Genomic DNA, 24283 nt, shown 5'->3' on the forward strand with positions numbered 1-24283 from the left:
TCTCGTTGCGGCACGCGGGGGCTCCTCTTTGTTGCAGTTCGAAGGCTTCTCATTGCGTGACTTCTCTTACTGTCCAGCTCGGGCTCTAGGCCTGAGGGCTTCAGCAGGTGCCGCATGTGGGCTCAGTTGCTCCAAGGCATGTGGGATCTTTCTGGACCCAACCAGGGGTCGAACTCACCTCCCCTGCATTGCCAGGTGGATTCTTAACCACTGGAGCACCAGGGAAGCCCTTGATTTTGTTTTGTTAACGGGGCTTGGGTGTTGCCTGCAGGTTCCCATGCTGCTCACCTCTTTCTTTGCTGGGTTAGGTTGGCAGGGTCACAGGATAATGTTCTTAAGTGGAAGTCGTAGTCTGGAGGGGGAAAATGCTCTGTAAAGTGTCGTGAATACGGTTTTCAACCAGTGGCATGAAACATGTGCCCTTGCAGAAAGGAGCCCTGGAACCAGGCTCCAGTTCACACCAGCAGACGGGCGCATCTCAGCTGTAACAGTGGAGTCATAGCGGCCTCGCTGGGGGCACAAGGAACCAGGTGCAGAAAGGACCAAGAATTCAGTAGAATCACCCAGTCGGGATGCAGAAGCCCCGCGTTACCCCTCACTCATTCCCAGCCCTGCCCTGTCCCCACCCCCCCAGTTGTGGCCCCTGGATAATTCTCTATCCACAGTCCTGACTACAGCCTGTAACCCTGGGTGCTCGTAGACAGTGTTGAGAAGTTGGGTGGTCAGAGGGTAAGTTGGGGGAGCAGCAGGAAGTGGGGGGTGGAAAGGGGCTGTGGGCTTCAGCTTCATGGCGAGTGCATGCCTTCAGCCTTGAGATGGTGTGCTGTCCCCTCTGCTTTAAGCAGTGAAGGAAAAACCATGAGCTGCGAGGAAGCCGAGCTCTGCCATCGGGGTGTGCAGGGGGCTCGGGGGGTGTAGCCGCTGTGGGTGAGCCTGGCGTGGTTGGGGGACCGCACGCAGAGACAGTTTTGGTCGGTGGGCGTAAGACAGGAATGGCGGTGCAGGGGTTTCCAGCTTTGGGAATAACAGATGGTGACACTGCTAAAAACGGGACCCACGGAGAAACTGACATGGGAGGATGAGGTCGTGGGAAACGGCCGGCCTGTGGCGCCCGCCTGGGTGCCTTGGGGAGGTGGGGAGAGCGGGGTTCTGAGGCTAGGTTGGGGTCCAGGAGGAGAGTTCGGTCCTTCACTCGGGATGCTTACCAAGTTCAGAAGAAGGAAGGGGCCCGCCTAGTCCAGACCCCGCTGCCCTCTCGGCTGTTTCTTTGGGGATGGTGATGTGATAAGGTGCAGGTATTGGAGCACAGGAAACCTAGACCCTTCCCTTTTCTTTTCCTGCAGCTTAGCTTCAGCCCAGAGTGGTGTCGTGCAGACAATCGTACAAGTGATACGTCTGAAGCTGAGGGCCTCTGAAGGTTGATTAGTGATGCCAGATGCGTTTTTTCATTGCCAGAAGTGATCAAAAGAACACAGTAATAGCTGTTCAGGTTCAAAAATATAAAATACTTAAATCATCATGGAAGTATTTTAATGAGTTCTCTCGATGGGTCACGAAATGGGCTGAATGACCGTAGAGGCCAGAGTTCTAACGGGGCGCTCCGGTGGCGGGTGGGGAGCAGGCATCGCACCCCGGGGTTTCTTTTCTCAGGGGGATCGGAATCCTCAAGATTCGGGGACCGGACCCCTCCCTGTGCCGCATGCATGGTGACGGCCACTTCTCCTGGGCTCGTGCCTGTTCACGTCCCGCTTCCGGGAGATCCCAGGCTTTGGGGTAGCCGGTAGCCCCAGCACTTGCATGTCATAATTCATGAGAAACATCTGCAGAACTGGTGACCCCAGATCGCCTGGGCATGTTCCTTTGGTTTTGGCTCTTCTGCGATCCTGAGCTCGATGGGGAAGGGACATGGAAGCCTTTGCAAAACCCAGACCTGTGCCTGGACCCCGTACCTTGGGGGAGCCGCAGCATCTCCATATTTTGGTCAGTTTCAAGGATCCTGACCTTAGGACATGTAACGAATGCCCTGTTTTTTTCTAAATCTTGAAGTTAAACAAGACAAAGTGGGTAGAAAGGCTTAGAATTTCACTGACCAAGGTTTGCAGAGACAGATGGCTTGGAGTTGCCATGATGAGGAGGGTGATGGAAAAGACTGAAGCCATAAGAATTAGGATAAGCCAGAGTCATCTCCTCTAAGTTTTCACTTAACCTCCAGGCTCCCCCAGATAGGATGTTGGGCTGTTTCCTGACCCAGGTGGGGAAGGTTTTGAGGGATGTGGAGAGGTGCGAGCAGAGAGGAGACATCAGTATGGGAGTGCTGTCTCTTACAGACGCATCCGTCCGTTGGTGGGTACCAAATCCCCGCTCTTGGGTGCACATGATTCTGTTATTTCTCTCTAGTCCGTCTCTCAGAGGGGAAACACAGACCCAGGGGGCAGGTAGCTCGGTGGGATCACATAGGTTAGTGAGCGAGTTTGTGAGACTCACATGCCCTCGGCCATGGAGTGATGATCTCCTGGCTCAGCTGCGGGACTGGGAAAGTTCCACTGGGCATCGAAGTGATGTTCTTGAGTGACTGGTCTGGAACCTGAAGAGGGGGGGTGTGCAGGCAGCATCCCCGCCCCCCCCGCACCCCGGTCTCTGCCCAAATCCCCCAGCTCGTTGCCCTAGGAGAGGGGAACGGTGGGGAAGGGTCCTGGCTTTCCCCTGCTCAGAGAAGGCCGAGCCTTTGTGTGTCCTGACTCCTGCCTGGGAGCTGGTTGCCTTTCAGGCACATGGGGGATGGGTGGGGTGAAGGGCAGGCCTTTCTAACCTCGGGTGATGACCAGCGCTTGGTTCAGCTTAGACCTCTCTGAAAAGAGAATTGTCGAGATGGTCGGCAGGGTGACACCGCTCCTTCCCAGGAGATCTCCTGTCCTCGGAGAGCAGATTCTGGCAGCAGAATCTTGACGTTCCTTTGTGCACTAGGTCATCTCTGGCTTTGATTTCCTGACCGCGCTGCACGGGCTGCAGGGCTGCAGTGCTTGGTGGCGGTCTTGTGCGAGAACTGCCGAAGGGCGGGGACCCTTGCTTGTTCAGGGCTCTGCCGTCACCGTTCTGACAGATGGCTCCCTTCTTCTTTTTAAAAATTTATGTATTTTTCGGTGGCACTGGGTCTCTGTTGCTGCACTCAGGCTTTCTCTGGTTGTGGAAAGAGGCACTCTTTCTTTGCCGCGCACCAGCTTCTCGATTGCGGTGGCTTCTCTCGTTGCAAAGCACAGGCTCCAAGCTCGCGGGCTTCAGCAGTTGTGTGCGGACTCAGCAGCGGTAGCTCCAGGGGTATCGAGCGCAGGCGCAGTAGTTGTTGCCCACAGGCTTAGTTGCTCTGGGGCAGGTGGGAGCTTCCCGGGCCAGAGATGGAGCCTGTGTCTCCTGGGTTAGCAGGTGCTCCCATCTGCTGCACCACCAGGGGAGTCTGTGGCTCTCTTCTTGGGTTTTGGTTCGGTTTATGGCTGGTGGCCCAATGGCAGAGTGTGGGATGCCGCGCCACACTTGGGCAGGTGCGAGACCTGCACTGGCCTTATGGGTGCGGATGCTTGGGAAAGGGCCTCAGGGAGGAGGGTCAAGGCAGTAGTGGAAACAGCTGTTTTTTCCTACGGGGTCTTAAACCCAGCACAAGGGAAAGAGGCAGTTTATTGAAATGACACACTCCTCTCCCGAGTACAGAAAGTCTGTCTGTCTGGACCCTGTCCTCAGGAATGGACACTTTTGTCTGGCAGTGGTCAGCGATCTCTGTTGATTCCGTTATCCGTTGGGTGACACATCACCCCAGAATTTTGTGCCTGAAACACACAGTGATTTAGTGTTTCTCCCGATTCCTCGGGTTGCCCTGGTGCTTTTCCACAGGGCTCGCTCGCTGCCCGGGGTCGGCGGGAGAGCTGCTGGCCTGGCCCGGGTCGGGCAGCGAGGACACTGGGCGTCCCTGCCTGTGCCTGCAGTCGGCCGGCTGTCTGACCCGGGCCTGGGTTCTCCCTGCCGGCAGCCAGCCCAGGCCTCCTGAGGGGCCAACGGAGGTGCAGCTGCAGGGCCACAGGCTTAGCCTAGCCCAGCGTTGCAGGAAATCGCAGGGCCAGCTGGCGTTCGAGGGGAGCAGCAGGCACAGTGCAGGAGGGGTTCGGGCTCAGGGAGGGATCGTTTCGAAGCTGGAGGCCTGATTGTGACAGTCTGCAGGCTCAGGGGAGGAGGTATCAGCCAGCAGTTGATCTGGGAGGCATAGCTCCAAAGGCCGGATTGCAGCCAGCAGTTTGAAAGTTACCAGATACACACAAGATAAATATGGAGATCACACAGCCTCCTCCTCATCCCCTCCCCGTCCATGACTGTGAGTGTTTGGGGATCTCTGAGTGTCCCAGGTGATTCTCACCGGCCAGGTTTGGGGAGCATGGATCCTAATCCTGGGAGGAGGAGGAGAGAATGGGCAGGAGGCCAAGTGTGGAGCCTGGGGGGCCGCCCGGGATGACGGCCCTGCGCCTGAAGAGGCTTCTGGAGCCAGGGAGGCTAGAGGAGGACCAGTGGGGAGCAGAGCGGGGCGGCGGGGGCATCCTTGTGGAGGAGCCGAAGCCAGAGCCGGCCTGTGATGTTGGGGCCGCGGGTGCTGGTGGCTCTGATGACTCTCCGGGAACTTGCTGGGGAGACGGCGCCCTGAAGCACGGCGACAGTGGTGTTTCAGTGGGAGACACCTGAGTGTGTTGCCCACAGCGGAGGCAGGTGGTGGGGCGGAGGGGAGGTGCGGCACGCCGAGGAGGGGCTCCTGGTTGAAGCCACGTCCCGGGGCAGCGGAGGGTGGACTCGAAGGCCCTTGGGAGCCCTGCTGGGGGCAGCTCCGTGGGGTCCCCCAGGACGGCGGGTTGGTGGGAGGGCCCGGTTAACCCAGAGCCACCCACGCTGCCGGCTCTGTGTCTGACCCTTACTTTCTGTGGGTCCGTTGTTCTTGCTCCTCCTTTCGGCCCTCCTCCCCACTGTTTCACAGGGAGGGTAGCCTGAGCAGCTCCTCGTGGTTAAGGTGGGAAGGATCCCTAGGATGGGAAGGACCCCTGGCTCCCCGAGTGTCACCCCTCACTCCCTCCTGGGGGGTGACAGGTGCTGCCCACGCAGAACTCGGCTGCTCACCCTTCTCTCTGGTCAAGGGAGCCGTTAGGGTGGGCCCTGGGGTCCTTAGAGCTAAACCTTATGAGGTATAGGTGATACGTGTTTTTCAACTACTCAGATTGGTGGTTACGAGCCTTCAGAAGCCATTTCAAGGGTATGACGTTTACCTGACAAAGAAAACAGTTCCTTATTGTTTCCTGGGATCCGGTTAAATATTTAGGCTAAGGCAGCAGCAGTTAAGTGCAGGTGCATGGGACTGTGTTTGCTGGACATGGCCTGCTCTGAAACAAGCCAGGGTGTTGTCTTTTTCTCTGTTACATGATGTTGCTGATTAACCTATGTTTCAGTATATACCTACCCAAATTAAAAAAGTTGGGGCGGGGTGTAGGGAGAAAAGTAGAATTTCTGCTTAGACACGAGTGATTTTTCAATAAATCCATATATCTGTTCAAATAAGTGGTTTGATATTTGTTTATACAAAAGCTGGAGCCTTCCTCAGTTTCTATAATTGAGCTGGGTCACTGTTCCTGTTTGCACATTTGCTGTGTTTGATAGTGTAACTTGCACATGCAGGTGAGATTGAGAAATGTGTGTGTCCTGAGTGTGAAGACCTGTGATCACCACCAGCCTGATCCTTAAGGAAAACGAATGCGTCCTTAGAAAGACCATGGTCTGGACGTTGTTAATACACAGATGTTATCCAAGTACCCCTGTGAGTTACTGAAGTTTCCCTTTTCCTTCTCTCCTGCAGAACCTAAAAGCTGATCCAGAAGAGCTTTTTACCAAACTGGAGAAAATCGGAAAGGGCTCTTTCGGCGAGGTGTTCAAAGGCATTGACAATCGGACTCAGAAAGTGGTCGCCATAAAAATCATTGACCTGGAGGAGGCAGAAGATGAGATCGAGGACATTCAGCAGGAAATCACAGTGCTGAGTCAGTGTGACAGTCCCTACGTAACCAAATATTATGGATCCTATCTGAAGGTAAGGCTCAAAGATGCAAACGTGCGTTTCCATCGGGCCGCGCCTGACTGAGATGTGAGCTGCGGTCGGGAAGGATTTCAATAAATAGCACAGTAGCGTCTCAGAGGAAGAAGTGTCCTGACCTTTGCAGTGGAAGGATCCGGCTTCGATGGTTCTCTCATCTTAAATGTCACTGACGGAAATGTATTTTCAGTAGAAAGTGTTTGATGTTGAAATTCCCTTTCAAATAAGAAAGCGTTTCTGAGTAAGACCTTGTCATCAAAAGTGCATTTTTTTTAAGCTAGTATAATGACAACCACTCATCAACTAATTTTAGCATGGTTTGTGATGAAGACTCAGGCCAACCTCAGAATATGAGTCTTTTGATATTTTCATATCAAATGTGTTTTAATTTAGGGTCTTTTTTTCTTTTTTAAACTGCTGAGGACTGAGAATGTTGATTAGTGAGCTAGTTTATCTCCGTTTGACTTTGAAGAATTCTCAGTTAGTAAATAATTACTTAAAGTGGTGGTTACAGTATACTACTACAAATAGTCCTCAATGTTCACGCAGCTCTTCAGGTGGGAAACAATTCTGTTAAAGATGGTTTCCCAGTCCTGCATGGAAAGTTTAAGATCGTCCCTCGTGTTTCAGGTTCCTTGACATATATCTGTTTTACTGCATTTTCAAATGGGGTTTTAAAAATCTTAAAAGAGTTGGTGAAAAGCTTTCTGAAATAATCCTTGTGGAGACTAGAACTCGGCAGGTAGAAAGAACTTCCTGAGGGGTAGGCAGCAGAACGCCCGGGTGACCTAAGGCCGGGCCTCGTCCTGCCGGGTCTGTCCTCGGGTTGCCGTGTTGTAGCCGTCAGCCTGCTCTGACGTCAGCGGGCTGGTGCAGGCTTCGATTTTGTGGAAATGTGGTAATAAGGTATAAGTGGGAGGATGGGACATCGGTGAGCCGTTGATTCACTGAAATGCATATTTAAAGGAAATAAATATTGGATGGTAATGCTGTCTTTTTTTCATTGCCTCAAGAGTGGCAGTATGTCAGAGGTCAAGTGTAGCAGTTTGAAATGGGAAGAATAAGTTTCGGAGTCAGTTGTCCTGGACTTTGCATTTAAACTTCCCTGCTTCCTCGTTTGTAAAATGGAAAATCATGGTATACACCTCATTGTGGCCAAGAGTAAATAGAAATTGAGTATATGAAAGTATCTGGCGTGTAGTGGGTACTTAATGAGTGTTAATTTCCTTTCTTAGTTGTCTAGGTTTATTTCCATTTATCTCAAATTACCTTGCAGTGGAGGATGTAGCCACTGAGGTTGGAAGCAAGAAGGAGGCGGGTAGCAATGACAGTTGCCGTGGGGGAGCATCCAGCTTGGGTCTCGACGGGGCAAAGGGGAAGTGCTGTAAATAAGCTCTATCATTTTCATGGTCCCAAGAGAAGGGCACACGTGACTTCCACACGGGAAGGCAGAGGTCTTCTTGATGTTAAATTTCTATTGAGAAGAAAAAACTAATGACTGAAGAGACTCACCTTGAACTCTGTCTGCTGATTATCACTTATCCTTTGAGAAATGACTTCAACATAGTTTCATAGTAAATCCAGAGTTGGGTTTCATGTGGTATGCAGGTGTTGTAATTTTAACATGAATTGTGGTTGCTTTGGCAAAGAAGGTGTGAAAGAACCTCACAAATTTTTGCTGATGAATATACCGGCTAATATCTAACTATGGAAGTTCAGGAGCAGTGGTTCAGAAGTGTCCCCTTCAGCCTTAGCTCCTCAGTGGAATTTTTACCGTGTGCCGAGTAGATTGCTTTATTGTGGCCAAGTGTGGCATCATCTTGACTGTGCATGTCTGCAGAGAGAGTCCATCTGCACGTCTTGTCTTGCCTGAGCCACTAATCCCAAGTCAGTCTAACCTCCTCCTAGAGTCAGCGAGTGAATGAGTTAACCTCATGTCAGCTGCTCCTGGAATGAACACCCTAGGTTTTTAATGGCTCAATGTAATAGAAGTTTATTTCTTGCTCACGCATAGCCCTGATCCATGGCTGGTTTTCCTCCAGTTACTCGGAACCCAGGTTCCTTCTCTGATCGCTCTTCCCCTGCCTGTATGGCTGTGTTCAGCCGCCCTAAGTCAGCTTGGGGGTGAAAACGGAGGTTCCTGTGGGGAGTTCTCCTGCACCCAGTCCAGGGCCCACAAGCCCTGGCCAGGCTCAGCCTCGAGACCACACCCGACCCGGGAGAGCCTGGGGAGGGCCGTCTCGTCGAGGGCTGCAGAGCAGACCGGCTTGGTGCTGAGCCAGCCAGTCCTTTCCATGGCCATCTGCTCTCAGAGGGAGTCGGAAGAACCCCAGGGGTGACTTTCCGCTCACTCTGCTCAGGCAGGGTGAAGAGCGGTAATAATTCTGTCTGTGGTGCTTCATGTATTTCACCAGGCAGATTGTCCCGCGGAGAATGTAACTGCCTCAGAAATGCCAGGACTAATATCACTGTTGTGAAAAGTTGCCCTTCATTTCTTAAACCTTCCTGTCACATTTGATGAAAACCCATGAACTGCTCTTATTAAAACAGTGTTAACTACTGTAACTTGAGCAGGACAAGAATCCAGACCCCTGGTTCTGCCCGCTCTTTTGTGAGAGAGTCACACGAAATGCCTTGGTCCAGAGGAAGACCCTCCAGTCATAAGCCAGCGGCTGTTTCCCTACCATCTCCGTAGGATTAGGTAGCTTGATTAGCATGGTCCATGCTGTCAGGGCTTCCCTGGTGGCTCAGATGGCAAAGCATCTGCTTGCAATGCGGGAGACCCGGGTTCGATCCCTGGGTCGGGAAGATCCCTGGAGAAGGGAATAACAACCCACTGCAAGACTCTTGGCTGGAAAATTCCATGGATGGAAGAGCCTGGCAGGCTACAGTCCATGGGGTCTCAGAGTCAGACACAACTGAGTGACTTCACTTTCACTTCCCATATTGTCAAGTAGCTTCCCCCTGTGGCTCAAGCCAGTAAAGAAATGCCTGCAATGCAGGAGACCCTGGTTCCATCCCTGGGTGGGGAAGATCCCCTGGAGGAGGAAATAGAAGCCCACTCCAGTATTCTTGCCTGGGGAATCCCATGGACAGAGGGGCCTGGTGGGCTACTGTCCATGGGGTCCCAAGAGTTGGACACAACTTAGCAACCAAACCACAACCACTGTGCTGTCAAGTAAGATACACTTTAAATCGACATGTAAGAGGAATGCATCTTTGACACAAAGTTGAAAATTACTGTGTTTGATGTGGCTGTTCCTGCCTTGTAAAACTCTCCATAGCTTTCAGAGCTAGTGTTTTTAGTCTTTTAAGTGGTGACGGGGAGAGGACCTCAGGGTTTCACCTTGTGTGAAGGGACTCTGACTCACTGGAAATGACCCTGATGCTGGGAAATATTGAAGGCAGGTTGGATGGCGTCACTGACTCAATGGACATGAGTTTGAGCAAGCTCCGGGAGTTGGTGATGGACAGGGAAGCCTGGCGTGCTGCAGTCCATGGGGTCGCAAAGAGTCGACATGACTGAGCGACTGAACTGAACTTGACACAGCGAGACTGAGGAAAGAGGAAGTGAGCAGAGACTGGTTTCTGTCTTGCTGGATTCGCATTAGAAGTCGCATAGTTATGCTTTTGTTTCAGTGCTGTACTTAAGGAGAAATTAAAAAACAATAGATAAGTGGTCTAAATATATTGAATGTTACTGAAGGTCAGCAGATTGGAGCGAATTTTGACTGTGTAACTATAATCAAATTACAGAGTTGCTATGTAGCCTGTCTCTTCCCCCACTTGCCGTTCCCCCGCCCCCATAGTAAAAACAAAAACACCACCACCAATTTAGGGAGGAGGTGGAATAATGCAACAGTGAAAACTTACATTGATGAATCTGAGGCCTGAAAAGGTCTTGAAGATGATGCCATAGACCTTTCATTCACCGCAGTTTGTTTAATTTGGGGAAAGTTAAAACCAGCTGGAATATTAACCAAAAGCTTTCGTATCCCAACCATTATGTAATACCACTGGGACTTTCTGCCATGAAAATACAAGGTCATAATGAAACCCTGTGTTGGGGAGTGAGGAGTGGTTTGGGTGTGGTGTGCAGGAAAGAGGGACTTCTTTGGCTTTAAGTTACTCTGTGAGGACATAAGATTGTAACAGTTGACAGTGAGGTGCTATAGATCAATCTAAGCCCGATTTCTTTTTAAGTAGCATTCATTAGAGTCACTCATTCTGTTCAGCATCTCAACTCTGTAGGTTTTCTGGTCTTGGGAAGATTGCCAGAGTTTTAGAATCTCTACTTTGAGATTCTTGCTTAAGCCAGGATTTTAGTCTTGAATCCTAGTTCATGATTACCTGTCTCGTATCTTATGGGATTACTGTAAAGATTGAAATCACATAGGTAAACTGTCTGCATGTTAGATATTTAGTAAATGCTAATTTAAGAATTTTTTTTTAATTAAGGGAAAAGTTATCTTGCCAAATTTGAGTCTTAACATTTAGCATATTAAAACTAGGGTTATTATTTTCTTTTACAATGATTTCTGTAATATTCTCAAACATCAGGCCAGTTTAATCAGTGCACATCAGGTGCAGGGCAAAACAAAGCTGTGTTTGTCAACCCTTTACTTTTCCCAGTCATTTTTGTTACATTATCGGTATGAAGGAAGCACATCCATTAGTCCTTGTCTAATAAAGCATTCAGATCGTTGACTTAAGAGTGTTTTTCTTAAGTTCCTAGAACTTTTAGGGTAATTTTATCAATTGTATTTGTCAGAAAAGTAACACAGGAAAGTCCCTTCACATGTTTTGATGTTGTATGCAAGTATAGACGATTCTGCTATGGGGTTGATTATACATTAGCATGATGGTTTCAGAAAGCTCATCCGTTTTGTAGCCTGTGTCCGTACTTTATTTCCGTCTATTGCTGGATAATATTCCACTCTACAAATGCACTGCATTTTATTTACCCATTTGGCAGATGATGAACATCTGGGGCTGTTTCCACTATCGGGCTATCACGGACAGTGTTGTCGTGAACATTATTTTCTGGTGTTTGTGTTGACATGATTGCATTTCTCTTGGGTATGTGCCTAGGAGTGAAATTGTTGGGTCATATGGTAACTCTGTGTATGACACTGAGGAACTGCCAGGCTGTTTTCTTTTCCAAAGACCTGCACCAGGGGGATTCTGATTTCTCTGCATTCTCTTTGCATTCCTGTGACGGCCACCCTCAGGGAGGTGAGGTGGTATCTCATTGTGGTTTTAGTTTGCATGCCCCTCATGGTTAATGATGTCGGGCCTTACTTTTCTACTTCCTTGCCAGTCTTGATAAACAACTTTAAAAAATTTTCTAATTCCATAAATGCAGTAGAGCATTTTATTATGCTCGTTTGCATTTCTGTCAGTAGTGGGTTTGCGTGTCTTCACAAATGCTTAGCCCTTGGGATTTCTTACTCTGTTGAGTTTTGTTCATATCTTTTTAAGTTTTCAATTGGTTTTCCTGTGTTCTAATACTTGATATGTATATTGAAATGTTATCAGTTTTAGATACCACAAGTATTTTCTCTGACTCTGTTACAGTTCTTTTGACTTCAGGGTGTCCTTTGTTGAAAAAAATCCTTAATATTAATGTAGTTAAATCTATCAGTTTTTACCTTCAGATTTCTGCTTTTGAGATCCTCTTTAAGGAACCTACCAGTTACCTAAGGTTAAGAATTATAAGAAAATTTTCATCTTTTATCAGCCTTATAATTTTGCCTTTTGCATTTAGCTCTTTTATCTGTCTGGCATACAGTTTGAAATGAGGATTTTATTTTTCTCCATGTAGAAATAAGTTTTATAATATTATTGTATAAAATAGTATTTTCCCCACTTTGATGTGATGTTATATACCAAAGTCCTCTTATATGTCTAGGCCTGTTTCTTTCTCTGTTTTGTTCCTGGGCCAGTTATCACTCATGGTCTGTGTGTGTGTGTGAGAGAATTATTGTTACCTTGGCCTTGTTTTGAGTTGTAATATCTGGAGTGATAATGGTCTCCACCTCTGCCCACATATATCCAAAAACTGTTGCTCTTTTTAAGAAGTATATGAGGTCTCTGAAGACCTTTTTTCTTCCACATGTCTTAGAATGAGTTTGTACATTTTCAGTTTAAAGTCTTACTGAAGTTTCAGAATTGATTTTTGAGAATTGACATCTTATGTCATCCCATGCTTGGCTATGAATGTCCATTTTTTAAATTAGGTTTTCATATGTGAGCTTTAATACAATGTAAACATTTTCCTCTGGAAAGATTGTGCAGGTTCCCAGACACGTTTTTATTGCTGTTCTAAGTGATATATTTTCAGGTTGGTTATCACCTATTTAAGGGGACGAGTTTTTTTTTTCTTTTTCACATCGTTTCTGGCAATCTTGCTGAACTCTTACTAGTCTTCTATGCATACGCTCATGTCTGTAAATAATGATGGTTTTCTATGCCCCCGTCCATTCACATCACCACTTTATAGCCTATGTTTTGATGACCATGACCTCTAGAACTGTGTGGGCTGGCAGCGATGGGAGGGATACACTGGTCTTGTTCTTGATCTTAAAAAAAAAATGCACGTTAAATTTTTCTTTAAGTAGGATATTTGCTATAGAATTTTGATGTGTGGCCTCTTTTTTTTTTTAAAATTAAAGAAATCTGCTGCTATTCCTGGTTAGACTGTTTTGGTCTTCGTTTTTAAACCATAGCATGTACTTTTTTCCCCCCTGTTATTGTAAAGATAGGTATGTGGTTTTTCTCTTTCCATCTCAGTGTAAGTAGATGGCAAATAGCCAAATCTGCAGCATGCCCTTTCTGATTTCTAAGAAAGTAAATTGGTTTCATAGAGCAGGGAAAGTCTTCCGTAGTTGGTTGTTGCCGAGGCTCGGAGAGTTGCTTTATTAGCTGAGAACTGTCCGAGCCCCTTCTGTTACACCTCAGTTTTCTTCTGTTGAATTCTGCACGGTGCTCACAGACAGAACAGGAAAATAGAACCTGATCTTGCCTCAGACAGCGTTCCCATCGCCGACTCCCTCCCTGGGTACTTCCTTCCTGCTCATGGGTCAGGAGGGATGCTGATGCAGTGTTTTTGCGGGTTGTTTGGTAGATCATCGTTTTTTTTTTTTTTTTTTTGTGGGGGGGAATCATCGAATATTGACTCCCTTTTGGGCTGGCGGTTCTGCATCTCGACTCCTAAACTGTCTCTGGGTTCTGGGGTGGAGGACTAACTTGGCTTGGAGTGACAGAGCTGAGAACACGGTGAACTGGCTGGTGTGTTTTGTTGCTGAGATGTCTGCAGTCTGTGGACTGTTTGTGTCTTGGAACCAGCAAGAAGGGGCAGTGATGTGTCGGAGTCACTCAGACGGCAGCGGGGAGAGGCCCTGGGTGGTCTTCATTTCTGTGTGTGGCTTGGAACTGTTTCTACTTTCGTCGGGGTCGGTCCGAGACACACGGGAGCAAAGCACCTCAAGTGGCAGGAGGCCTGGGAGGAAGGTGGGGCTCTGGGGGGCTTGGACATCCTCGGTGAGCCGTACATGATCCTGAATTTACTGTAATATTAAGTCTTCTTCCTCCATTGCTTTCAAGTTCCACTTCAATACTTTGCCTCCGTGTTTCGGGCCAGGCAGCTTGGTGGGATGACGTGGCCCTAGTCTGACTGGGAGAGAGGAGTTTGGGGGTGGCGGGGGGGAAAGGCCTGCAGATTTGGTTTCGAGAAAAATCAAAAGCGAGCTGGAGATGAAGCCTAGTTAGAAAAGGGGGCTCTGGTTTGCTTCGTGTCCCCCATTCTGACCCCCAGGCTCGAGCTCTGGAGATGGTCCACCTGCCTCTGAAGATGGGGGTCCCAGCTCCAAGTTAAACCAGCCCTGTAGTTGGTCACCTGGTGCTGGACATGTGTCCTTCCCTGCAAAATAACAGAGTATGGACACGTTGATCTTTCAAGTTTTTTCTGTGTGATTCAGCATGGCTTGCCATTTAACAAGGCTTCCCTGGTAGCTCATTGGTAAAGAATCTACCTGCCAATGCAGGAGACATGGGTTCAGTTCACGGAGCCGCTAAGCCTCTGCACCACAACACTTGAACCTGTGCTTTAGAGCCTGCAAGCCACAGCGACTGAGCCCACGTGCCCTGGAGCCCGGGTTCCAACAACAAGAGAAGCTACAGCAATGAGAAGCCTTCACATCGCTACCAGAGAGTTGCCCCTGCTGCCTGCAACTAGAGAAGCCCATGCAGCAATGAAGACCCAACACATTCAAAAATTAGATGAATAAGTAAAATCATTTAAAAAACAAACATGTCTCGTGCAGAGAAATTGCTAGAATATCCTAGGTTATTAGAGCAGAAAGGGACCTGGGAGGCTCCCAGCCTCACCCTTTTGTTCTCTGGAGCAGAAAACCTCGGCTGGAGAAGCCACCTCAGCGCCTCCCACCAAACAGGGTTTTTCCTCTGGAGCTGGAAGGAGGGCGGGCTTCCCGGAGCCCCGGGGCCGGGGCGGGAGGTGGGATAGCCGCAGGCTGTGTGGCCCGGCCGACTGGCAGGGTGCCTCCAGCCGGGTCGCTGCTGCGGGGCTCGCCCCGACGGCTGACATGTCCGTGTTTGCAGTGCCCACCACCAGCGTCCCGTGGAACCTGGCGTCTGCTCGCGGGGCAGCCTTTCCGTGGAGACCCCTCGGGAAGCTTGAGCGGGTGGCCAGACGGCAGACCTGCAGGCCCCGGCCCAGGGTCACCCTGGCACTCCTGCCTTGGTTCTCAGGCTGGAAGATGTCGTCTCCACAGGACCTTATTGTGGCCGGGTTGAATTTGTATTTACTGCCCCCTGGTTCCCTGTGTAGTCCCACGGGAGAGGTTCATGCCTGGCACGGGGAAATGGTTTTCTTTGCTCTCAAGGCAGAGCTGATGGCGCACGTATGAGGGCCACGTGGACTTGGAGTTGATCCAGGAGCCAGGCCCACGTCGACCCAGACCCAGAGGCCTTGCCTGTGCTGCCAAGACCCCCATGGGGCTGGGCAGCGGGCCCCCGCGCGGCCCTGGAGCCCTGGTCCTGGCTGCCCCGTCCCTCCCACTGCTTTGCCCGCACGCAGTCTCGTCTCTGCCAGGAATTGCCTGGTGGCGTTGTGGGCCCGGTGGCTCCGTCGGCCTGCTTCTTCGGCCGAGGGTGGAAAGCCAGGTGGCGCTCACCTCCCCACTGTCCGAGCCGTCCCCTTCCTCCTCAGCTCAGCCCTTCCTGACAGCTGGCGCCTGATGCTCCGTTCCCTCGCATCCTGGGGTGGGGCCTTTGTGATGCTGTTGCCTTTTGGTTTGACAGTTGAGACCCCTTGGGGTCTGGAAGACTGACTGCTGAAGAGTTGGTTAGCTCCTCGTCCTTTCCGGAGGGTTGAAGTGGTTGAGATGTTTTCGAAAAACCTGCGTATGAAATCGAAAGGTTTTACTGGTACGTTTGAGAGTCCTTTTGTCCCAGTTGTGACAATTCATCTTTTTAAAGGGCTTCCCTAGTGGCTCAGAGGGTAAAGCATGTGCCTACAATGTGGGAGACCTGGGTTCAATCCCTTGGTCGGGAAGAACCCCTGGAGAAGGAAATGGCAACCCACTCAGGTACTCTTGCCCGGAGAATCCCATGGACGGAGAAGCCTGGTAGGCTACAGTCCAACAGGCCGCAAAGAGTCGCATATGACTGAGGAGCTTCACTTTCTTTCTTTTTCTTCTTTTAAAATATGGTGTTGGTTTCTGCTATATATCAACACGGATCAGCCTTTAGGTATCCATTTGTCCCCTCCCGTGATGACTCATCTTTAAAGAAGTAAATTGATCTGTATGTGACTTTCTTCTCCTTCCTCTTTGGATGTCTGAAACGTAGATTTATTAAACTCCTCATGAGTAGGTTTCCCTGCTCTTGTCTCCGTATGCTTGATGCACAGATGACCAGAGAGAGTGTTCTGATGTCTGTCAGTCGCGTTACGCTGGTGGCAGGTAGCAAATATCCTCAGGCATTTCTTTGAAGGAAAGAGGAATTCTTTTTGAAGAAAAGGAGCTTGGGATGCGACATGCTGCAGCTTTGGTAGCTCTGCGTTTGCGTGTGTGTGTGTGCTAAGTCACTTCAGTCGTGTCCGACTCTTTGCAACCCCACGGGCTGTAGCCCACCAGGCTCCTCTGTCCATGGGATTCTCTAGGCAAGAGTACTGGAGTGCACTGCCAGACCCATCTCTAGATCTTCCCGACCCAGGGATCGAAACTGCGTCGCTTACATCTCCTGCATTGGCAGTCAGGCTCTTGGCCACCAGTGCCACCTGGGAAGCCTGGGAATTACTGATGTCTTGGCGTTGGGTGGCTGTTTGCTGCTGCAGGTTGAGTTGCTAAAAGCAGTTTCTTTAACCTGTTAAGTAGACCAGGCATCATTACACTGGTTTAGGTCTTTAACTTAGTTGCCTGGATTTTGATGGCTGTTCGTTGCCTTAGTGTGAGATTGTCTTTCTGATTATATGCTTCAATTCCACCTAATGACTTTTCCGTGTAGAAATAAATGGGTATCAGTGGAGATCAGCCCGTGGTGAGGTTGGCTATAGACCAGTGCTCATTGAAGCTAATCACCCACGTTTTTTGTTTATTATAGAAGCCTTCTCCCCCTGCTTTTAACCAGGCTGGTATAGAGAGCCGTGTGGATTTCAGAGTCATGATTGGTCATATTTTTTAAACGGCTGTGATGAGGAGGAGTTTGCAGGTGTTGAAATGTTTGGTAGAAAATGGTTGGTTCTTTAAAAGTAACAGTTGATTTCTGGGTCTGTTTTGAGAAGGAATGCTCTTAGGCTTGCTTTCTATTCTGAATTGTGGAGTTCAAGACCACTTGACTTTCTCTTGCCCCCTTAACTCACCCTGCCCCTAGGTGGAGTGGTATTTCTGGATACTTTGCATTTTGAAAATGGAGCTCCATTCAGAGGCGGGCAGACTTGTCCCTAAAGGAAAAGGGGCATAAATATGCCACAGGCAAAACCACAATGATTTCTTTGATTGCAGGGACCTTGGGGCCATCTTGTACTAAGAACTTGCCTTTAGAAGATCCTTTGGTTCCCATCCATGTCTCCCTCTCCTCAAAGGGATGGCAGCCCGATGGACAGTGGGCTCATGGCCCCCGCCTCGCCAGACTCCCGCGGAGGTAAGCTGCGGTCAGCGGTGCCCAGACAGACGTGCGCCCTCCGTCAGCCTGAGCTCAGCCTCCACCCGCAGCTCGTGCATGCGTGTCAGACTTTCTGTCTCCTGTCTCCAGCCAGGGCTGGGGCTCTGCCTCCTCGGATGGCCACACGGGGCTTAGGAACGAGTGGAGTGCGAGGCAGGCCTGGGTGCTTTCTCCGGGTTGAGGACAGGCATTCCCCGACTGAGATGGTGGTCTTGAGCTCATGGTCAGCCCGCTGCGGGCCTGTGTCTGTCACTCACTGCACAGCGGGCCTCATTCTGGTCCCTCAGAGCCATTATTGCTTCGGGGGCAAGTTGCACAGAGTCCCCTGCCCTTCTTGTTTGTATCGGGGCGGGGGGGGCGCGGAACACACTGTTGATGGGGTCGCTGTCGACTCTCACGAGTCTGGTGCCAGCGTGTGTGGTTTACGTACCGAGCTCTGACCGTCTAGGAGGTAATGGCTCTGGATCCGGACCCGGGGAAGGCTCGGCGGGCCACAACTCTGCGTCTCCCCAGGGGATCGGATGGCAGCCCCGGGCCACCTCGGGGACTCCATTGGCGCTGTGCCCATGAATCCCACCCTAGTCCCTGAAAACTGTGTTTCATCACTTTGGTTAATTAGAGACTCAAGAGTTTCAAACCACACATATAATGTGATATAAATATTGTTGGAACCCTCTGTTGTGGTTTCCCTTCCTTTTTTTTTCCCCTTCTATTTTCATTTCAAAGTTTAAGCAGTAATGTGAATGACAAGACTCTTTCTAGAAAGATAAGTTTCTTGGCTCGTCTGACATGTGTATACAGTTCTACTTGCCGTGGATAGTAAGAAAAGGTGCGGTCACCAGAGGGCATTGAGGTGTGACTTGAAAGTCTAGTGAGTGAAAGTTGCTCAGTCGTGCCCGACTCTATGCGACCTCATGGACTATACAGTCCATAGAATTCTCCAGGCCAGAATACTGGAGTGGGTAACCTTTCCCTTCTCCAGGGGATCTTCCCAACCCAGGGATTGAACCCAGGTCTCCCACATTGCAGGCGGGCTCTTTACCAGCTGAGCCACAAAGGAAACCCTTAAAGTCTAGATGTGTCATTGAAAGTGTGAGCATGCATGGTTCTCGTGAATATGAAGTTTGCCACCAGCCTTTCACACTGCGTTTGGGCCTGTTGGGTCTTTGTGGACGGAATCTCCCTGTTTCCAGGTAACTGGCACATAATTAGGCTGCATGGATTGGCAGGAGTGGAGTGGATGGGGAGGGTCTCACGCTGACTGGAGTGCAGGCTGGCTGCCGGCTGGACGGCTCCGAGGGGGGCCTCGAGCCAAGAGAGCGTTTCTGGGTGCGCCGCGTCCTTGAAGATGTGAGTAGGTGCTGCCTGGCGAGATGTTTGGACACGCTGGGTCTAGTAGGTTTCTATTACAGTGTTCTCAGAGCTTTTGAGCCTTGAAAGGGAAGTTTAATATGTGGCATTCCTAAATGTATTTCTCTGTGGGACCCTTCTCTCTGTCTCTCTGTGTTTCTCGCTCGGTAAATTTCAGTTCTGTGAAATACCCGACAGATCCCTCTGAAAGTAGCTCTCTAGTCAGCACTTGGAGGATGGCCTTAGGAGACAAGTGTGGTGGAGAACATAAGCCCGGAGACGCCAAGTTGACACGAAGCAGCAACTTTCTGTGGGTCTCCTGCTATTTCGCCATCTTGAGAAAAGAATTCCTTTCAGTGTTGGTGGTTTAAAGGACTATGAAGCATGAAATAAAAGGCAATTAATGAAATAACATGTTCGTGTTTTAAACAGTTTTATTTTCCAGTAGTTTTGTGAGTGAGACCATGGGATTTGAGAGGAAATAAGCTGTGAATTATTCGTGCACGCCTTGTTCCGTAGGAAACGCAAGATAATACGTTAGCACAACACACAGAGATCACGAGAGCCGAAATCTACGCTGGATTTAAAATCTTAACGGACAGAAACTGTTGGGGGCTTGGTGGTGGTGATGGGGTGATTAATACTGCAAGTCCCTAAAATCTTTTTGTCTCACTTTTTCATAAAGGTTTGCCAAAGCTGTTTCTAAGGGTTCCTCAGCCCCAGCAGGGGTGCAGTTTGCTTTTTGTTCATTGCTTCATCCCCAAGCAGACAGTGTAACCGAGGGATGAAGCCGTCCCAGGCCTGCCCTATGGGCCTCTCTGTCCTGCCCGGGACCCTACTGGGCCCCTGCTTCTACTGCAGGGCCGCCTGCTATTGCCCAGCGTTGGGGCCACGCACGTGCAAGCCTGGTGGGTGGGTGGGCACTCCCGCCTCCATCTCTGCAGTCCTCAGAGACCTCGACTCCTAATCTGGGGTGAACGGGCCACCCACAAGGAGAGGCCGAGCAGGGTGGCCCTGCCCACCTGCCTCCCTTGGCCGTGCCTGTGCCTTAACCTGGTGGGGTCGGGAGGAATCTGGAAAACGCCTGCTGGTTCTAGAAGCGCTCGGCCTGATGACGTTAGACTCTCAGTGTATTAAAACTTGGAAGGGAGCATGGCCTCTGTGCCAGGAAATGATCTGATTTGTCCATTTTATCGTGTGTTTGCGAATCCTCTGGGTCAGTTCCTTAGGTTTTTGGCTCAAATTCTTAAACACAGTTGATTTCAGAGTTACTTCCAAATATCTGTCCCATTCCTGTGCTCCTTCCATCTGTGTTCGCTATTTGTTGGTGCCAGTTAATTTTCTATATTCTCTAAAGAAAACGGGCTTGGGGCTTATGATTCCATGTGAGCAGCGTGGCTATGAGAAGGTAGAGTCTCTGAAAAGGGAGGAAATTCACTCACGTTTTCATAAACGTGAGCAGATGCACCGCTCTCTCGAACCTCCTCTGAGCGGCCGTTTCCCAGATGTTGGATTTTTTTTTTTTCCCCAATTTTGCAGATGGGGGAGCCCTAGAGTTCTGCAAGAATGGCCAGATGGTGGGCCATGCCCAGAGGGGCCCCCGATGCCGGCGCAGGGCAGAGCCCGTCCCGGGCCTGCGGAGTCCTTGGTGCTGGTTGTTTGGTCACTGACTTTGGTTGTGTGAAGAGCTTGCAGCGGCAGCCTGTCCCACGTCCCCCAGTTCTTCAAGGAGGGCCTTTCCTCCACACTGGAGCCCAGGCCTCAGCCTGCACACTCTCCCTCCATCCACATTTGCTGCCTTGTTCGGAGATAGTACTGTTGACTCCCACGTGTGGGGACCAGGGTGTCCTTGGCCTTCATGAGCCGCCTGCCACCCCTGGCCTAGTGGGGCTCTCATTGCACTGCGCTGATCTGTGCGGTCATTCAGCCACGTGGGGGGAGCCCCGTGTCCCCTCCACCCACGCCCACACGGTGACAGCCATCCTCGCAGCCTCCGTGGCCATTTGGAAGTCATCAGACGCATTCCCTGTTGTCCTGGAACAGCTGCAGCTTCTGCTTCTGGGAGAGGGGAAAGAACATCTGTTTTCTCTGAGTGATTTTTAGTTTGCAAGCATCTGTCCTTCCGTTTCTGGGAAAAAGTAGAAACGGCCTGGGAGCCCTTTGTATCAGACCCCAGGGTGACCGTGGGTAGAAGCAGAACAACTGACTGGTGGGTGGACTAAATGAATCCCCAAGGAAATCTGGCTTGAAATCACAGGGGAATACATTTCATCTCACAGTCAATCATGGGAATCGAGCAGTCGGCTCAGTACCAAAGGGAACAGAAAACATTGAGATGTTTCCGGGGACAGGGATGTGGATTCCTTTCTCTCCCCAAACACCCTACCTGACTGACTGAAGAACGTCCCTGCAGACACTTGGCATCTTCATTTTATGGTTTTCAAGAAAGTTGAACGAATTAAAATTCCAATCAGGCGAAATATTTTACTTCACCAAAAAGAAACTCAGGTCTGTTTGCTGACTGATGATACCTATGATTTGAAATAAGCTTTAATTGTATTCCTAGTTCTGTTTGTCTCAACAGCTGATGGAAAAGCCCAAGTGAACTTTTTGGCCAACCCTTACCTCTTCTGCACATTCAAACCTTTGACACATCTCAGCACAACTGATATATTTAGATACAATAGTTTAATTAATTATGCCATCTTGGGCTTCCCAGGTGGCACTCGTGGCAAAGAACCCGCCTGCCAGTGCAGGAGACATAGGAGATGCGGGTTTGATCCCTGGATTGGAAAGGTCCCCTGGAGAAGGGACCCACTCCAGAATTCTTGCCAGGAGAATCCCATGTTCAGAGGAGCCTGGCAGGCTGCAGTCCATGGGGTTGCAAAGAGTCTAATACAACTGAAGCGACTTAGCACCCACAGTTATGCCATATGCTTTTTTTTTTTTTTTTAACTTCTGTTGTCCAAGTTGGAGAAGGAAATGGCAACCCACTCCCAGTATTCTCACCTGGAGAATTCCGTGGACGGAGGATCCTGGTGGGCTACAGTCCATGGGGTCGCAAAGAGTCAGACATGACTGAGCGGCTAATCACATCACATTGTCTAAGTAAATTTCTGGGGGGGAAGAAAAAAGGTATCCTGAGATGACAGCCCTTACTTAGATTATGTAATGAGCAAGTGCTTAGCATGTAACTACAGAGAAGCTTCCTGTGGGTGAGGAGAATGGACCCCTCCCCACCCATTGTCACGCAGCACAAGTGGGCCTTTAAGATGTTTGGGTGAATAAGGCCATCAGAATGCAGACTTGGACTGCTCGGACCAGGCCCTTTTATCGAACCCTGTCTGGGAACCACACGATGTGTGATAGTCATTACCGGCTGACCACAGTTTGCCAATTGCTGGACAGGGCACTTAGCGTGGCTCCTCTCTGGGCGTCTGTACGGAGCTGTGTGGACGTTTGTATAAATGCCGCGATGGGGTCTTCTGGCCAAGGCAGCAGTGGAGCCGGGGGAGGTGGTAGTTGATGTCACGGTCGAGTGTGGGGGACCAGAACCACCGGTCTCATCAGCGACCTGGGGTCTGTGCCCCGGGAAGGGGTTGCTCGTCTGATGCACGCGCCGCTTGACTGTGTCCAGTCGCCCATTGTGAACGAACTGTAAATCGAGTACCTGCGTCTGTCTGTCTGTTACTCTGGAATAGGGCTGTGCAGGAGATAAAAGCGAGTGAGCTGGCCGGGAGGTGGGGAGCAAGAGGAGCAAGGATTCGGGTGGCAGAAACGTCTCCTCAGTACAACCCAGCTCTGAACAGACAGCACACTAAGTCCCTTCCTTCGGAAGCGGTTTACTGTTGGGGTGTGGTAATTACTCTGCAGGATGGAAATAGAAGTATAAATACATAAGAGAATTCGCCACCCATGCACTTGAAATAATAGCATCTGTTATTGGTGAATATCCTAATTCCATAAATTGTCTTTAACACTTAAGGCTCCTCTTCAATTTGCAAACCACAGTAAAGTCTTCTTTCTCAGCTGTGTTCACCCTCAGGCTTGGTCTTGTCCCATCTTTGGGCTGGGCCTTTATCAGAGAATTAATTCTGTGCCTTGGCAATCACTTCATTCGGTTTTGTGGTTTTGTTGCAGATGTTTCTGATGTATGCTGTGTTGTCATTGTTCAGTCACTCAGCTGTGTCTGACTCTTTGTGACAACATGGACTGCAGCATCCCAGGCTTCCCTGTCCCTCACCATTTGCTTAAACTTATGTCCATTGAGTTGATGATGCCATTCAATCCTCAGTTGCCCCCTTCTCCTCCTGCCCTCAGTCTTTCCCAGCATCAGGGTTTCTTCCACTGAGTGAGCTCTTCCCATCAGGTGGCCAAAGTATTGGAGCTTCAGCTTCAGCATCAGTCCTTCCAGTGAATATTCAGGGTTGATCTCCTTTAGGATTGACTGGTCTGATCTCCTTGCAGTCCAAGGGACTCTCGAGTCTTCTTTAACACCACAGTTGGAAAGCATCAATCCTTCGGCTCTCAGCCTTCTTTACGGTCTGACTCTTGCATCCTTACATGACTACTGGAAAAACTATAGCTTAAGACTATATGGACCTTTGTTGGCAAAATAATGTCTCTGCTTTTTATTACGCTGTCTAGGTTTGTCATAGCTTTTCTTCCGAGGAGCAAGCGTCTTTCAATTTCATGGGCACAGTCACCATCTGCAGTGATTTTGGATATGATGTGCAATGATACGAAAATCTTCATCTGGCGGAAGGACACTCTTGTCATTATTAGGAACACTTCACTTTTAGGAAGAGTCCGATTTTTAGCTTATCGTGATTATGGCAGACTTGTCTGACTTGGCAGTCTATGCCCACTGCCTGTTACGTTTGCTCTTGTGTGAGGATGGGGGGCGGGCAGGGGAGGGGGAGTCCTCCTCTTTCACTTCCCCAGGCACTCCTTCCACCTTCTTTCTTGTTTTGTTTCTTCTCCGTCAGATTTAGGTTGTGAGTTTTATTTCCTTGAGACCCTGTAAGGATCTTTAAGCAGAGTGCTTTTATCCATCTTAATTTCTACCAGCATTCAGCACAGAAACATCACATTAACACATCTTTTACTGCGTCGTGCCAGATTTGTGTTGATGCTAAGGTGAAGAACATCTCAGTACCCATCTGGGGAGACTTAATTACTGAGACTCACACACACGGCAGCCTCTTCCAGAAGAGAGAATCTCCTCACGTGAATCCCGGAAAGAGCATCTGGGGGACAGCTCCATGTCCTTTCCGATTTACTGCAGGACATTAGGGCAGAAGTTCTTCTTGGCACAGGGGAGCGGGGCGTGGGAATGCTGCAAGTCCCAGGCACACGTTATGTAAATGGAGGTTCTCTTCAGGCAGTCGGATTAGAGTTCGTTGCTTTCTGAAAGGAAAGAGGTTAAGAGCAGTTATGTTAGAACATGTTTGCCTCGCTGGCATCCTTTAGAAATTGCTTAGCGTCTGTGCTGTTCGTTCCTGTGGTTCTTGCTGCTTCGGTGTCTGACTCAGCATTGAGTCTGGGTTTCAGCGCCAGTTGCCTCCCCTCCCTGCACTCGCTGGGTATGCAGTTCTGTCCAGTGGAAGAGGCTGATGACCTAGATGCATGTTTTCTATG

General features: G+C 49.8%; 1 protein-coding gene across 1 annotated transcript in view; it reads left to right on the forward strand.

Annotated features, from left to right (window-relative positions):
- The window catches only part of STK24 (serine/threonine kinase 24), an 88062-nt gene that overhangs the window by 36126 nt on the left and 27653 nt on the right, over positions 1-24283 (forward strand). The window contains exon 2 of the mRNA XM_043478279.1: positions 5876-6106. Coding sequence (XP_043334214.1) covers positions 5876-6106 — 231 coding nt within the window. The remainder of the gene's footprint in view (positions 1-5875; positions 6107-24283) is intronic.

Source organism: Cervus canadensis, chromosome 9 (genome assembly GCF_019320065.1).
Source record: "Cervus canadensis isolate Bull #8, Minnesota chromosome 9, ASM1932006v1, whole genome shotgun sequence".
In the NCBI taxonomy this organism is placed as follows: Eukaryota; Metazoa; Chordata; class Mammalia; order Artiodactyla; family Cervidae; genus Cervus; species Cervus canadensis.